Source organism: Rhamphochromis sp. 'chilingali' (assembly GCF_963969265.1).
Source record: "Rhamphochromis sp. 'chilingali' genome assembly, chromosome: 17".
In the NCBI taxonomy this organism is placed as follows: Eukaryota; Metazoa; Chordata; class Actinopteri; order Cichliformes; family Cichlidae; genus Rhamphochromis; species Rhamphochromis sp. 'chilingali'.
The window spans coordinates 32,026,074-32,041,323 of NC_137944.1; the positions used below are offsets into that span (position 1 = coordinate 32,026,074).

Consider the following 15,250-nt stretch of genomic DNA (forward strand, 5'->3'; position numbering starts at 1 on the left):
GTGTGTGTGTGTATGCATGTGTGTATGTGTGTATGGTTCAGGGGGACCTAACTGACACACGACGTCATTTAAAGCTTAGACCGTAACCGTAGGCAACAGAAAAAAAATTATACTTTACTACCATAAAACTGAATGATATTTTAAATTTTAAACAAAAAGAAAATTATTTTTTGGCACAAAAGAGAACTAGATTGTTTATATTGGGAATTTAAATCAATCAATGAATAAATAAATATATAAAGACATAAATAACACTAATTTTGAGAGGGGGCGTGGCCTGGCAGGTGCTGAAAACTGCGGAAGCGGAAACCGTCCGGTCGTGTCGTCTCCTCGAAGATTCCTGAATATCTGCTCATGGTTAGTGCTTTATTTTTACTGTAAATATGCATGTTTGATATGCAAAACGTCAGTTGTAGTTTTGAACTAAAAGCAGGGGACGTTTCGTGGAATATATCCCACCATTTGAACACTAAAATCGGATATTTATGATGGAGCTCGCTGCCTTGACAACACCGCTTGGCTGTTAGCCATATTGACGCCTGCTGACCGTCTTCAGTCGCTCTCCGAGGTCCTGAAAACACCTACTCTGACTCTTGTTACAAACACCACGACTGCGTATCCTAAGACTAAGTATCCAGTTGCGCTAAACATGCAATTTTATCTTTTCTTTTCTTAAAATTTATCTAACATGCCCTGGTAGCTAACTAGCTTGTAGCTCAGCTAGATTCTGAGCTAACGTAGGTGGGGATATATGTTTGTCGCAGTGACAAAGCTGTCACCTACATTAGGTTAGTTTACGCTTTGCAGTCAGTTATGTGTACCTCCCACTGGTCAGCTCTTTTATATGTTGACTGGTTTCTCATTGCAGCGTTAGGATCTGGTTTCTGACATCCTCAGACAAACCAATGCAGGCAGGAGGAAGAGGGGATCAGCAGGATGAATGCTAACTGAGCCAGGAGCTGCACAAATACAACCGAAAGTTAGACTTTTACAACAGAGGACGATTTTACTGAAGGTATGTCACTGTGTTGTTCATGCGCGAGAACATATAGTTGCATTGCATATGATTTGTGTATTGATTACTGTTATATGTGGCATTGCCATCGTCAAAATCAATTGAGTTGTAGATTAAAAAGCAGGCCAGTAGGTCAGAGTTGTATTGGTCCAGAGTGAAGTACAAAAAAAAACATAACTTTATATGCAGCTGCAGACTGAAGGGTTTTGGGGGGGTTTTCGGGCTCAAAGGGAAACCAGTATTCATAGCTGAATGAAAGAGCAGTTCTTTGACTGTGTCTTTCACAGTGTTTTTCTCCATTTGTGGCATCTACACCATGCATGACATTTAGATTTTTATGTAAGAGTTTTGCCTCTGCACTAGCAACTATAATGATTCCTATCATCTGACAAAAGCGTTAACAGACTGCTTTTTAGTTGTTGTTTTTTTTTAGTTTGGGGGCTTTTTTGAATTCATTTAATAGCACAGTGAAGATTACATGGACACACAGCAAATAACCTCAGGTTGGAGTCAACCATGGGCTGCTGCATCTAGCCTTGCAGCATATCTTGACTTGCTTAGCCTACGAGCTAATTGAGCATCCACTTTAACAGAATTTTCTAAATAATTAATTAAAAAAGTTTGTGCAGATGCATGTTGTAGAAATAACAACAAATAAAAAATGATTGTCACTGAATGACAAGGCAAAACTTGGCATTAACATGCCTCAGCGAAGCATTAGGGAAACAGTGGCTAATTCCCGTCTCGGCCCTGCAGGTGGTCTATTATTCAAGCTCGAGTCCTCTACCACAGGCCTAGGATTTTGAGGGTCCTGCGCAGTATCTTTGCTGTTCCTAGGACTGCGCTCCTCTGGACAGAGGTCTGTTGGAGCCACTCGCCTAGCTTGGGGGTCACTACACTAAGTGCTCAGATCACCGCTGGGACCACTGTTACCTTTACCCTTGACAACTTCTCGAGCTCTTCTCTGAGCCCTTGGTACTTCTCCAGCTTCTTGTGTTCCTTCTTCTTGATTTTGCTGTCATTCACTATTGTTACGGCCTCTTCCTCTGCTTCTCCACCACTACTATGTCTGGTTGGTTAGTTATCTCTAGTTTGTCTTTCTGTATCTGGAAGTCCCACAGGATCTTAGCTCAGTCATTCTCGACCATCCTAGGGGGCGTCTCCCATTTTGACCTTGGAACTTTCAGGCCATACTCGGCACAGATGTTCCTGTATACTTTGCCAGCTACTTGGTTATGGCGTTCCATGTGTCCCCTGCCTGCTAGCATCTTGCACCCTGCTGTTTGTTTGCATTTGTTTCACATTTCACGTTCAACATACGTTGCCCATATGTAACTTAGAGGTCACTCAAATTTATATCCATGATGGAATTTTGTTCAAGTTGGAGTGAAGTTTTCAAAAAGCAGTGTAGGCCTGGCCTGGATTTATAATAATAATAATAATAATAATAATAATAATATATAAAATGGCATCATTTATTAGTATATTGTCTGTTTTTATGAATGATATAAAACAGGAAAGTATAAAATAACTTGAGCTTTAGAAAATAAATGTCATAGAGCTATTGTGACTTCCCTTTTGACTCACCCTGTAATGCTGCAGGTATCTCTGCTATAAAGACAGAAGCAGGACGGTCAAATTTAAAACTGACAAACTCACTCAGTTTATTTGTATAGATTATACAGCTGTCGGTGTATAAAACAAACAGGTGTTTGATGGGAGGATCTCCTTTTCATGTTAAGGGCTACTGAAGAAATAGCTTGATAAACGACTCGTGGGCTTTTTAATTGTAAAGGTTTGATTGTGATTACAGAAACAAAGTGTTGCTGTTTGAAACTATAGAAAAAAAACTCCACCTGAGTCTCCGTCCAAGTGCTCACTCTCTGCGGCTCATAAAGTGAGCCCATCAGAGACGCTGCACTTCAAATTACACCAAATCTTGTGAGTGTTTTTATCACACACATGCTCCTAGACATGTGGATCTACAAGATTTTCAGTCATTATTATAAGTCAAAGTCTTGTGCTGCTTCACTGATTGTGCAACAAGCTGAAAGATGGGGTTTATCTTCTTCCAATTTGCTGTCTGATGAAAAACTGATCTGAATAGGCCAACAGCTGGGTAGTTCCTGGTCCAACATAACATTTTACTGGGTCTTAGCAATCAGAACACCAGTTATGTTGAACCAAGCAATCTGACTAAAATAAAGATAGCATTTTCACAAAACAATAAACCTCTGCTTCATCTCCATTATCGACCAACCGTCAACTACAAAAATGATGCACAATTAGCAAAAAAATGTATATGTGGATGTAGCTTCAGATAAAAGTTAGGGTAAATTTCCTTGGTAATCGATGTAGAAATCCCCAAAAATTTCAAAAATGTTACATTTTTAGAACTCTTTGTGTTTTCTTTTGCTTTGTTCTCATGTTTTCTCTAAATCAGATCGCGGTGGTTTGATTCCCCACCTCTCCTCCGGACATCATGACGTCTTCTATGCTCCGTCGACAGCTGAAGAACCTGGTCCAGAACTACTCTGAGGCCGAGGTCAAGGTAGGAGAAGCTAGATTTAAATTGTGTATGACCTCAAAACCATAATGTTTTCAGCCTTTCAATTCAATATTACCTCATCCAGTAATGCAAATAATATTTTAAAAATTATGTAGGTTAAATTTAGGAGGACAATAAAGGTAAATATTTATTATGTAGTCTGTGCATCATTGTATGCACAACAAATAATACATTTCTGGCATGTGTTTGAACACTAGTAGCTTTAAATTCAAGTCGTCTGGTGTGGTAACAATTGCTTATACTTTAAGAGGTTAGAGTGACTAAAGGGTTACTCAAGTAAAAACCCTACTAATTAAAACAAAGCAGAAACCATCAATTTTAAGCCCTGAACCTGAATTTCTTAGAGTCAAAGAAAATATAGAGATGAACTCCTTTTTTGGATGCTGATCTCAAACATGATCAATAATGTCCTTGAGAACTGATTACTAAACATCTTTGGTAGCATGGCTCATGTAATGAGATGCCCTGCTGCTGCCAGTCCTCCAAAACCCTGATGTTAACATTTTATAAGTTAGCATCTCAAACTTTCAACTTTCCTGAAGCTGTTTTGGCCTCTTTCTACTCTCTTTACTTCTGTTGCAGGTGAGAGAGGCGACATCCAATGACCCATGGGGCCCATCCAGCTCTCAGATGGCCGACATTTCCGACCTAACGTACAACGTTGTGGCCTGTAATGAGATCATGACAATGCTCTGGAAACGGCTGAAAGACGACAAGAACTGGAGACATATCCACAAGGTGAGCGACGGTGAAGGAGTAACACTGGAACAAAGAAGGGTTTGCTTTAGAGGATAGATGCTGGTTTCAGACATATATTGGATTCTTCGGGGATGAGATGTTAAGTGTGGAATTGTCCATTTATTCACAAAAAAGATGGGAAACATTCATCTTCAGATATAGTCAGTTTCTGTCTTCTGTTACTCATCTCTACAATGCGGTGCCCATCTGAAGTGAGGGTTATTTTTTTATTTTTTTATTTTTTTTTGCAGCTACAGTTTCCAGATGTCCCTTTAATGCACCACATGCAAAATCATGTTATGTTGATACAGCTACACGATACAGTCACTGAATATGTCTGTGTGATTGTGCCTGTTCAAAACATGGCTGTACAGATTGTGTGTTGCAGTTTGCTCCAAACTACATGAATGACTGACTGAAGTCATCTGTCACAGGAAACAATAAATCAATAAAATTAACACAAAAGAACTAGTTTGAGTTTTAATCCATCACAGTGTTGATTGTTTGAATTAGAGTGAGGGCAGCATGTAAAACCTCATATACCACAGCTTTTGTTTTATTTTTGTGATTAACAATAAAAGGATTGTTGCATTGGTTAAACTCCTCAACTATTCCCCAAGCCTCTTACCCTTAAGTTTCATAACACTGTTTCTACTTGTTTCCTGTGCAGCCATTATCAAATGAAAAGCAAAAATAATCTAATAAAACAGACTGTGTAAGTTGAATTCAGTAGAACAGCATAACAGTAAGCTAGCACATAGGGAACCCTCTATCAGCTTGGTGTGAGGGTTGGTGTGACACAAGAGGATGCGGAGAATAGGGTGAGATGGAGGCAGTTGATCTGCTGTCACGACCCCCTGATGGGACCAACAGAGAAGATAGAAGGCATTCTTCATCTAAGTAGCATGTACAGTATCTATATAGGAATATGCAAGGTTTTAAAAATAAACATTTAACTTTGTAAAGTTTTTTAATATTTAGTGTTTAAAAAAAACAAAAAACCTTACAGCAAAAATATATTTAGTTTCTCTTTAAAAGCACAGTTTAGTCTATTAAGTGGCAGTTATTACTTTCTGAACATCAGCTGTATCACTGCTTCCATTTCAGCTTTGCCAGTCAGCCACATGACTCAGTGTTGGCTCATCAGTTCCAGAGAAATTATGTCTTTTCAGTTGTTTTTCTTATCTTTCATCCATTGCACCAATATTTTTTGTTCCTTTTTACTTGTCCTATTTATTCCCTAATGCAGATAAAACAAGAAGCATTGTAGTGATAGGAAACTGCATTTTTATTGTATATAAATGAGTTTGTGTTGTCATGTGTTTTTTATCCTAGTCCCTGACACTCCTGGAGTACCTGCTGAAGACCGGTGATGATCGCGTGCTTCTGAAGATGAAAGACAACATCTACATTGTCAAAGCTCTCACAGAGTACCGCTTTGTAGAAAAGGATGGCAAAGATCAGGTGATACACACTTCCTGATTATGTCAAATGGATGTAGTCTTTTAGGTTCCATTAAAGGATTTCATGCTATGCATTAAGACAGTTACTGGTACTATAATATTTATGTCATTAACCTTCAGACCAGGTTTACAGCAAGAATGAAAGTGTAGTCTAGGTTTGCTGCCTCAATCACCTTAAGATACTCCTAACTGAAAACCTTTTCAGAGTAACAAACACATTTAATTTCTCTACAGCATGAATAAACTTGTTTGTTTTTTTTTGTTTTTTTTAATCATGTGCTATAGTTTGTTTTAAATTAGATCTTGAATAGTTCTGATCTTGTTTAGCAAAAAGCATTGGGGTTTTCTTCAAGCACAAGTATTTCAGGCTTAAATAATTTTTCTGAAATGGTCAGAGCCAAGTGAACGCTTATTGTAGCCATATTTGTGCTAGGGTGTAAATGTGAGAGACAAGGCCAAGGTTGTTCTTGTTCTTATGGAGGACGATGAGAAACTAAAGGAAGAGAGAGAGTTTGCTGTCAAAACCAGAGAAAAGACATCAAAAAGTGCAGCTGGTAAGCCTTTTTTTTATATCACTGCTATATACTGTTGTTCCAACAGGTTTTCTTCACTGATCATTTATATTCTTTTGCTTACTTTCTAACCAGCATCATCTACGGACAACGTCAAGGATCCAAACTATAAGCCCTGTTATGTACCTGGGGCCTCAGGGCTTCCATCTTTGGACAACATACCCTCTGTAGCTGACTTGACGGCTTCCTTCGCCGCCCGCAAAGAAGAGCGGCTTAAACAGGAAGCTGAGAAGAAAGAAACAGAGAGACGGGTAAGTACAGTGCACAGGTGTAGAAAGATCGAACATTACGCCAATATGATGCTGCCAAGAGGCTCTATTTCAGATAAAAAGCCATTGCCGATAAATGGTAGGCTAACGAGGAAACTCTCCAAACATTTAGCCAATGTGTTTACATTTGAAGGCCTTCTGTTTTATTAAAGTAAACAAAAAAATCTCAATAGGCAGAAGTTATATATTGAGAAGCCCATTGCAGATTCCTATGATGTGTTGCAGTTTGATCTCCATTGGTTTTTAGGGCTGCCTCAGTCCAAGAACCTGCAGTCTATCCAGCAACTATAGTAGTAGTAGTAGTAGTAGTAGTAGTAGTAGTAGTAGTAGTAGTAGTAGTAGTAAGAGTCTAACCTAGCTATATATTTTTAATTACTGTATGTGCTGATTAAGAACAACTATCGTCTGTATTATGCCATTAAATGGAGGTTAGCCACAGCATATAGCATTTTGGTATATGAAATTATTATGGCATATGAATTATTTGTATTAACCATTTTGCAACGATATGCTAGGCCAAGATGAGTGAAGAGGAGCTAAAATGGGAGGATGCTAATAAAGGTTCTGATGTTAAAACTGATGCTTGGGGAGGAGAGAAAGAAGAGGAAGTACAAACGGACCCATGGGGAGCCCCCAAAGAACCTAAAGAGGCCGTAGATCCATGGGGCACCCCCTCAAGACCTGACACAACTGAAACAGCAGCTAGCAGTGGTCCCTGGGGGGCTCCAACAAGTCCTGATAAAGATCCATTTGCAGCAGATCAAACTAATGATGATCCTTTTGTGGCATCAAAAAATGGGGAAGATCCCTTTGCGGCTCCGAAAAATGGGGAAGATCCTTTTGTGGCACCGAAAAATGGGGAAGATCCCTTTGTGGCACCGAAAAATGGGGAAGATCCCTTTAGTGCATCAACACCTTTCAACACCCCAAAGGACAGTTCAGACCCTTTCAGTGCCCCCAAAGACACGGAGGATCCATTTGCTGCTCAGAAAGATGAACCAGACCCTTTCAGCTCTTCTAACAATGATCCGTTTAATGTTCCAAAGGATGATCCTTTCAAAGCTCCAAAAGATGACCCATTTATCGCCCCAAAAGATGATCCTTTTAGTGCCCCTAAAGAAGATCCTTTCATTACCCCAAAAGACGATCCATTCAATGCACCTAAAGACGATCCATTCAATGCACCTAAAGACGATCCATTTAATGCACCTAAAGACGATCCATTTAGCTCTCCAAAAGATGATCCCTTCAGTGCAAAAGCATTAACACCCCCTAAAGAGGACCCATTTGCAGAACCGTCATCAGGGAAAGAGGACCCTTTCACTGCTCCCACAACACCACCTAAAGAAGATCCTTTCTCAGTGCCAACCAAACCTGTTCAAGATCCCTTTGCTGCACCAACAACACCACCCAAAGAGGATCCGTTCTCTACACCATCTTTACATGCAAAAGATGACCCCTTCGCTGCCCCAACATCTCCACCTCAAGAGGATCCCTTCTCCACAACATCTAAACCGACCAAGGAAGATCCCTTTGCTGCACCAACAACACCACCTAAAGAAGACCCATTCACAGCACCATCCAGTCCACCAAAGATAGATGCCACAGATCCCTTCGATGCCCCTCTAGTGAGCTCGCCTCAGAGTAGCACAGCTGCATGGGGAGCCCCAGCCACTTCTCCACCAGCCACCGGGTCAGATCCCTGGGGGACCACGGCAGGTGCTTCTTCACCTACCAGTAATTCTGATCCATTTGGAGATGCATCCAAAGCAGACAATGACCCATGGGGGCCTTCAGGTAAGAAACAAACAAATAAATACTTGTATATGGATAGTACTTCTCAGAACGTAAAGCTGAAGAATTTTGCTAACTTCTAACCGGTTTGAATTAGTCGTAGTTCAAAATGACTGTTATACTTATCTGAAAAAAGATGCCAACTTTTTTTCATTGGCTGACCCTTATCAACAGAAGGTGGGTGGGGCTGCTGTGCTCACCACTCCTTGCACTGAGAATGCATTGTAAGTAGGTGTATATGCCTTTCATTTCCACTGTGGAGTTTTACATGGCACTTTAAAGTGCACACATTCACAAAAAGGCATATCAAATTCAAATTCAAATTTTATTTGTCACACACACACAACCATACACAGTATGACATGGGGGTGAAATGCTTGTAGCTGTACAATGCCCGACCATTAAATGACAGAAGAAAAGTTTTACAATATTTACAATTTACACTTTACTACAAAAATTTACAAATTAACTTAGGAATTTACAGTAAAGAATGTGCAAATAGCAGAAGAGATTATAAAGATAAGGATTATAAATTATAGGAATTATAGGATTATAGGAAATGTGTGGTGACGTGTGTGAGAGTCCAGTCTTATAGTGACGTGTTTGGGAGAGTCCAGTCCTACACCTGGTTCAGGCCCCGAATAGCCTGGGGGAAGAAGCTCCTCCTCATTCTCTCTGTTTTGGCCTTAAGGGAGCGGAAGCGCTTCCCAGACCTCAACAGTGAGAAGAGTCCATTGTTGGGATGGGAGAGATCCATCATAATCTTCCTAGCTTTGGACTTGCACCGCTTGGTGTAGATGGACAGCAGGTCAGGGAGCTCTGATTGAATGATGCGTTCTGCCGAGCGCACCACCCTTTGCAGATCTCGTCTGTCCTGCTTGGTGCTGTTCCCAAACCAGGTGCAGATGTTTGCCGTCAGGACGCTCTCGATGGTGCAGGAGTAGAAGTTCTTGAGCACCTTCAGTGGCAGATGGAAGTCTCTAAGTCTTCTGAGGAAGAAGAGACGCTGACGGGCTTTCTTAACCAGGGTGTTGATGTGACAGGACCATGACAGGTCCTGAGTGATGTGGACACCCAGGTATCGGAAACTGTCCACTCTCTCCACTGGCGTGGTGCCACTGATGATGAGGGGTTTGTAATTCCTCGCCTGCTTTGTAGTGAAGTCCACGATCAGCTCCTTAGTCTTGCTGATGTTTAGGAGGAGGTTATTCTCCTGGCACCAGGTCTCCAGGTTCCTAATCTCCTCCAGGTAGGCCGTCTCGATGTTGTCGGAGATCAGGCCCACAACAGCAGTGTCGTCAGCAAACTTGACAATGGAGGTGGTGTCTGATGTGGCTACACAGTCATGAATGAAAACTGATTTTGGAAACTGATTTTTTATTAGTTGTAGAAAGACCTGTGACTGAATTTCTGTACTTACATCACATGTGGCACCTTTATGTCTTTGTTGAAGAAGGCTGAGTAGCATGGTCCAAAACTCTGGAATAACCAGAGGAGTTAATTCTGTCATTTATTTCTCCATCACCTGAACCTGTCTGTTTAATTTACTCATCTAGCTTTGGCTCCTGCCAGTACAGACGATGCATGGGGTGCACCTGCTCCACCTTTAGACTCCTCCCCATCTAGTGACCCCTTTGGAGATGGAGCATCTAAATCCAATGACCCCTGGGGTGCATCAAGCAACACAAGTGGCAATGGCACAGGTACATCACATTCTACACACTGTCTGAATACATGTTTGTGTCATTTATCCATTATTCCCATGAGCAAACACTGATTGTCTGTGTATAATCACCTATAACACACTCTGCTCTGATTTAATTGACTAAATGTTTGGCTTGTCTTTAATTAATATCCTGAAAGTGGGGACTCGTTAAACCTTCATTATTGTGTCCATACATGGTGATTTGCACTTGTCACCATTTTCCTTGTTTTCATCCTCATTTCCCCGTCAGTCAGCAGTCACCTAACAGTCTTAATCTATTAACCTTCTCTTCCACTTTGCTCTCTCTTCTTCCCTGACCTGTCCCCAAAAGAAAACACCTTTTAGAGTAGAACTGGACCTTTATTTTATTGCAGGAAAGCACTCGAAGCAGGAAGACGCGATGTATCGAAAGACTGCTTCCTTCTTGGGCTCAGCAGAGGCATCACTGGTTGACTTGGACGATCTGTTTTCATCTGACCCTAAACCCAGACAGCGCTCTCTCATTGACGCCCAAACACAAGCCATCGGTAAGGACAGAAAAAATGACGCGTCAGTCTGGGTGAAAAGTAACTTTTCTGACAAATTCATCATGTGGAAATATTTGTGGTGCGCTTGACTCAAACGGATGCATGAACACCCTCGAAGACCTGACAAATGAAAGTCACTCCCTGCTGATTTTAAAAATGCATTCCACTTGTGTTCGTCTGAAGTCATTCAAAGATAAGATGAGAGGGGTGATGGCTAATATTTATCAGTAGGTTTGTATGGAGAAACTTATTGTGGTCGTGTGTTTTACCTCCCCTTCCTGCCCCTGTGGCCTTGCTGTAGTGTGTAGATGTTGTTCTGTACATTAGTGTGTGTGAGAGAGCATTAGTGAAGTTACTCTGTATAAAGACTAGTGTACATTAACCAGCAGATGTATAACCCTTCTCACCCCTCTCTCTGCTCTGCCTTGGCACATTTTCTCTTTACTGGAATTCTTCAAACTGTGTTTAACTCCCTCCCTCCGTCCTTCCCCCTCAACCCTCCATCTTCCTGCCACTCTCCTTGATTTCCCAGGCACTTTCAAAACAGCGGGCATGACATCCAGCCCTTTGCTAAAACCAGGAGCTTTTGCTGAAACATCACCCTCATACTCCAACCCTTTCATTTCGACCATAGCTTCCCCCCATGGTGCACCAACTCCCACTTTTGGAGCTAACAATCCTTCAGCATCATTGAATACTCTGGAAATGTCTAATTCTTCCATCAGTATGATTCAGGCATCTCAGATAGGTCCAGAAACACAAATGATACATCCCATTTATATCAATGAGAGTCCACAATTAGGACACAACATGAACTCCCCCATTGGAGGAGTGGGAATGGTGCAGTTTGGATATCCAGGCTCCATCTTAATGGGAACTGGAATGATTCACTCAGGTGTCTTTCAAGGAAATCACCCATCAGGTGACGGTCAATTTAGAGGCTCCGTCCCACAGGCTGGCGCTGAAGTCGTCTCAGGCAGCGGGTCAGATGAGATGGTGAACAAAAATAATCCATTCCTGTTCTGACAACTTGACATGTAATTTGGATCTCTGGAATCACCAAAAAGGTAGTTTTGCATGTTTAGTGCTACAGTTTAGTGTATGCATTCTCATTAGGATCAATTTTAGAGCAAAATATCTGAACCTTACTTTGAAGTGTCTCTTTCCCCCAAACCAATGCAAAGTTGTTCTGAGTAATCACCTTAGCCTGTAATGGAAATTTCTATCTTTATGGTTGTCGAGCCTTGGAGGAAGACATTGTTCTCCATAGATAAGAAGGGGTCACAAAAAGGTAAAACTGATGTGAATCATGTGATGTGGCCTTTGCAGTGACCTGCTGTGGCAAATCTAGATCAGCATGTTTGAGGGTGTTCTCCACCGCCATTATCAAAACACCAAATGAGGCAATATCTTTAAAAGACAGGAGTTCATCCCTCCAGTAGAGTTCCAGAGACGTGAGTCATTTTTATACAGAACTAGGCTGAGAATTAGCACAGAGCACAAGAGCCCACGTATGACACATTCTCACTGAATCATATGCTTTTGTTTGGTTTGGACAAGCAAGCTGCCTGAGAAGAGCAGGAGACAGGACGCACATCTACACTCCCTAGTGATGAACACACAGGATGATTATCTGTTCAGAGCTCACCACGTGGAAGCTGGCATTCACAATTCAAATATATAGTATACGTGGCAGTTTTTATGTTTCTAAGCTTGGTTGTCAAAGTGCTGTTGAATTTAGCCAGAAGGAAATGACAGTACTTAACATGTACGAAGCAATCTAAATATTTGACATGGTAAACTTACATCTGTGTCTTTCTAGAAAGAAGGAAACAATCAACAAAAGTGGTGTATTGATAATGGGAAGTGGTGAGTATATATTTATACATATTTAGAAGCATAAACATGCAAAACCACCTAATGATGCTTTAATAAAAAACCCTTTCATTCCTGAGCTTACACTAACCTCCCCTGAACTCAAGATGCTGCCCATGAATCAAATATATACAAACACAATGTGTACAGCGTAATATATATAAACAAATACACAGATTATTAAAAAAAGAGCAAAGTAATTCTTATTTAAAAATGAATTTATTAGATTTTTTCCTTTCCCTGCACAAGTGTGACAAACTGAGAGCACCTCAGTGTGTCTGTGTGGAAATCCTAAAGAGTTTTCGGTGTGTTTGAGTGTTGTGACAGGACCTGTAAATCTTTGACTGGGACATGCGTCACTGTAGGATTGTGTGTGTGTGTGTGTGTGTGTGTGTGTGTGTGTGTGTGTGTGTGTGTGTGTGTGTGTGCAGTATTTTGCTGATGTAAATAGTGGAAGTATTTACAAGTAAACCTGGAAATATACTGTACTGTATATCAGAGTGTTGCAATCACAAGTAACTATTTATTGATCTATTTATTAATTATTAATTTATTGCTTGGTTAATTATTGACACAGCAATGAAATCCAACAAGATCCAAGGTCAGGTGTAACTTTCATTTCAGGCAGGCTGGCCTGGTGGTATTGATCGTGTGATGTTAACTGACTTTAATCTGATTGGTTGTTTAAATATTTCTTTGTGAATCAGCTCGGTAACCAACGGTGGCTTCATCTTCCCGTTTAGCTCTGTAGACATTTTTGAGTCATTGTGTAATTGTCTTCTTGGTTTCCCGGCTCTTTCTGAGGAGAAACTGAAATACCGTTTTGGCGAAATTAAAAACAGAGTTCAAGAATATCAACTTGTTTAATGTGTATGCTGTTTGAGCGGACGTGTATGTGTACTTGCTCCTCATTTACTTCAACACAAACATCTGAAAGGAGACTAAATGGTTGTATTTTCTCTTCTTGTTACATTTTACTTTGAAAACTTAAATGGTAGCAGGATTCATCATCATCATTTATTAGTTTTGAAAACTGTAAATTAAAGCCACAGTGAAGCAGGCAAACCTGATGAAGGGATCACATGGCTTTGTGCTTCATGGGCTGTACGAGTCCTTACTGTGTTACTGACTCGTTAATATGTGAACGTTGGTGGAAAAACAGACTGGAATACAGTCTAGCTTCACATGACTATTATTTCTCAGATTTAATTTTGTATGAAATGAATTTATTTTGCTGTGTATTAAAATGTATAGTTGTGTTGTAAACTGTGACAGTACATTTGAGAAATAAAACGATTCATGATACAGTCACTCTGCCTCTTTTGGGTCTGGCTGTCCACAGTGGATCCCTCAACTTCTCAAATCTCACTTTTCTTAACCTGAATTATTTCTCACTCATGATTTCTGTCTTTGAGGACTTTCTCACTGTCACCACTAGAGGGCCATGATTACCAACATTTACACAAAACATTTTCCAGCACCCGTGCAGAAGAAACGTTTAAAGCTATAAATATTTGCACATTGATAAATTCCGCATCGTTAGCAAATATGGGATTTTTTTTTTTTTTTTTTTAGTTATTATTACTATCATTATGATGTTTAAACCAGTTGTCTTAGATTTTTATGGAATAAATATGCAGACATACAGCCACAAATTGTCAAAGTTAAATAACTGTCTTCAAACAGTATCTTTAGCCTATATTTATTTGGCCACAGCATTAGGCCTGCTTTAATTATTCATTCACTCATCATTCATTAATCTCCTGATTAATTTAGAAGTGCAAGGGTGAGTGGAGGGCAGATGAAGCCATTACAGATATTGGGCACAAGAGCAGAAAATATAGGATTGATAGATGAGCTGAGTCCCTCCATTCATGAATAGAGGGCTTTAGTGTCTTAAAAACAGACCAGGGCAGATTGGGAATTTGACAGTCAGCTTCAGTCATTTTAGGACACGATGGTCAGTTGAGACCTTGTGTCGCCTTTTGTTTTTTTGTACAGTAAGTAGAGTTATATAATCCTAGCCATCGCCTTCATACAGCGGGATAGATTCAGAATAATGACCATGAACAATTTTTTCTGCTCATTACGAATCCTTGAACTAATTAAACCTCTGTAAGCTGATTCTGAATAAAAAGTGTCACCATATTAAGTGCAGGTTTTCCTTTAACACCTGCCCAATTAATTAAATAAATAAATCACAACCTGACAAAATTTTCATAATTATAATTATTAAAGTTTGTTGTACTTGAGTCCCTCTTTAAACCAGTTTGGATGGATAATAATCATAAAATCCTCGCTCGCAGGCTGAGGAGAAACATGTTTAAAATAGCCCAACAACACATCATTTGCTATCTCAGTGTGTTTGGTAACATTTAGACGTGTGATTGCTGAACATATTGCTTTCAAAGTCAGTGATGCCCACTCACTACCCCAGGGGGTAGATGTGAAGAGCAGTTCAAGTTACTTGAAACCAATGCTTTCATTTTAAAGGACTGGTTAAAAAACAAGCTTAAATATTAATGCTGTGTCAGGGCAGCTGGTGAAAATGTCACTTAAAGCAATAAATCTGGAATCAGGGAAAAAGAGTACGTTGGTTAAAAAAAACAGTTAGTTAAAGGGGTGTAAATGTACCTGTTTGGTTACTGTGTGCCTTGAAATGAGAACAAGCCCACAGAGTGGAGCTGCTATAGATGAGAATGAATCCAATAAAGTAACAGGAG

At 40.2% G+C, this 15,250-nt stretch overlaps 1 protein-coding gene across 5 annotated transcripts; it reads left to right on the forward strand.

Moving 5' to 3' along the window:
- Nucleotides 1-248: 248 nt before the first annotated feature.
- Nucleotides 249-13,838, forward strand: epn1b (epsin 1b). Of its 5 annotated transcripts, none has more exons than XM_080862542.1 (12): nt 328-568; nt 869-1,015; nt 1,772-1,990; nt 3,459-3,566; nt 4,167-4,322; nt 5,658-5,786; nt 6,219-6,339; nt 6,433-6,608; nt 7,142-8,423; nt 9,977-10,123; nt 10,500-10,652; nt 11,185-13,838. In XM_080862542.1, the coding sequence occupies exons 4-12, from the start codon at nt 3,498-3,500 to the stop codon at nt 11,676-11,678; spliced, it is 2,727 nt and encodes a 908-aa protein (XP_080718668.1). In that variant the 5' UTR covers nt 328-568; nt 869-1,015; nt 1,772-1,990; nt 3,459-3,497; the 3' UTR covers nt 11,679-13,838. The 5 variants fall into 5 exon arrangements, with proteins under 5 accessions (XP_080718667.1, XP_080718668.1, XP_080718669.1 ...); XM_080862543.1 differs by having other exon boundaries at nt 1,772-1,874; XM_080862541.1 differs by lacking the exon at nt 1,772-1,990 and having other exon boundaries at nt 249-357.
- The last annotated feature ends 1,412 nt before the right edge of the window (nt 13,839-15,250 follow it).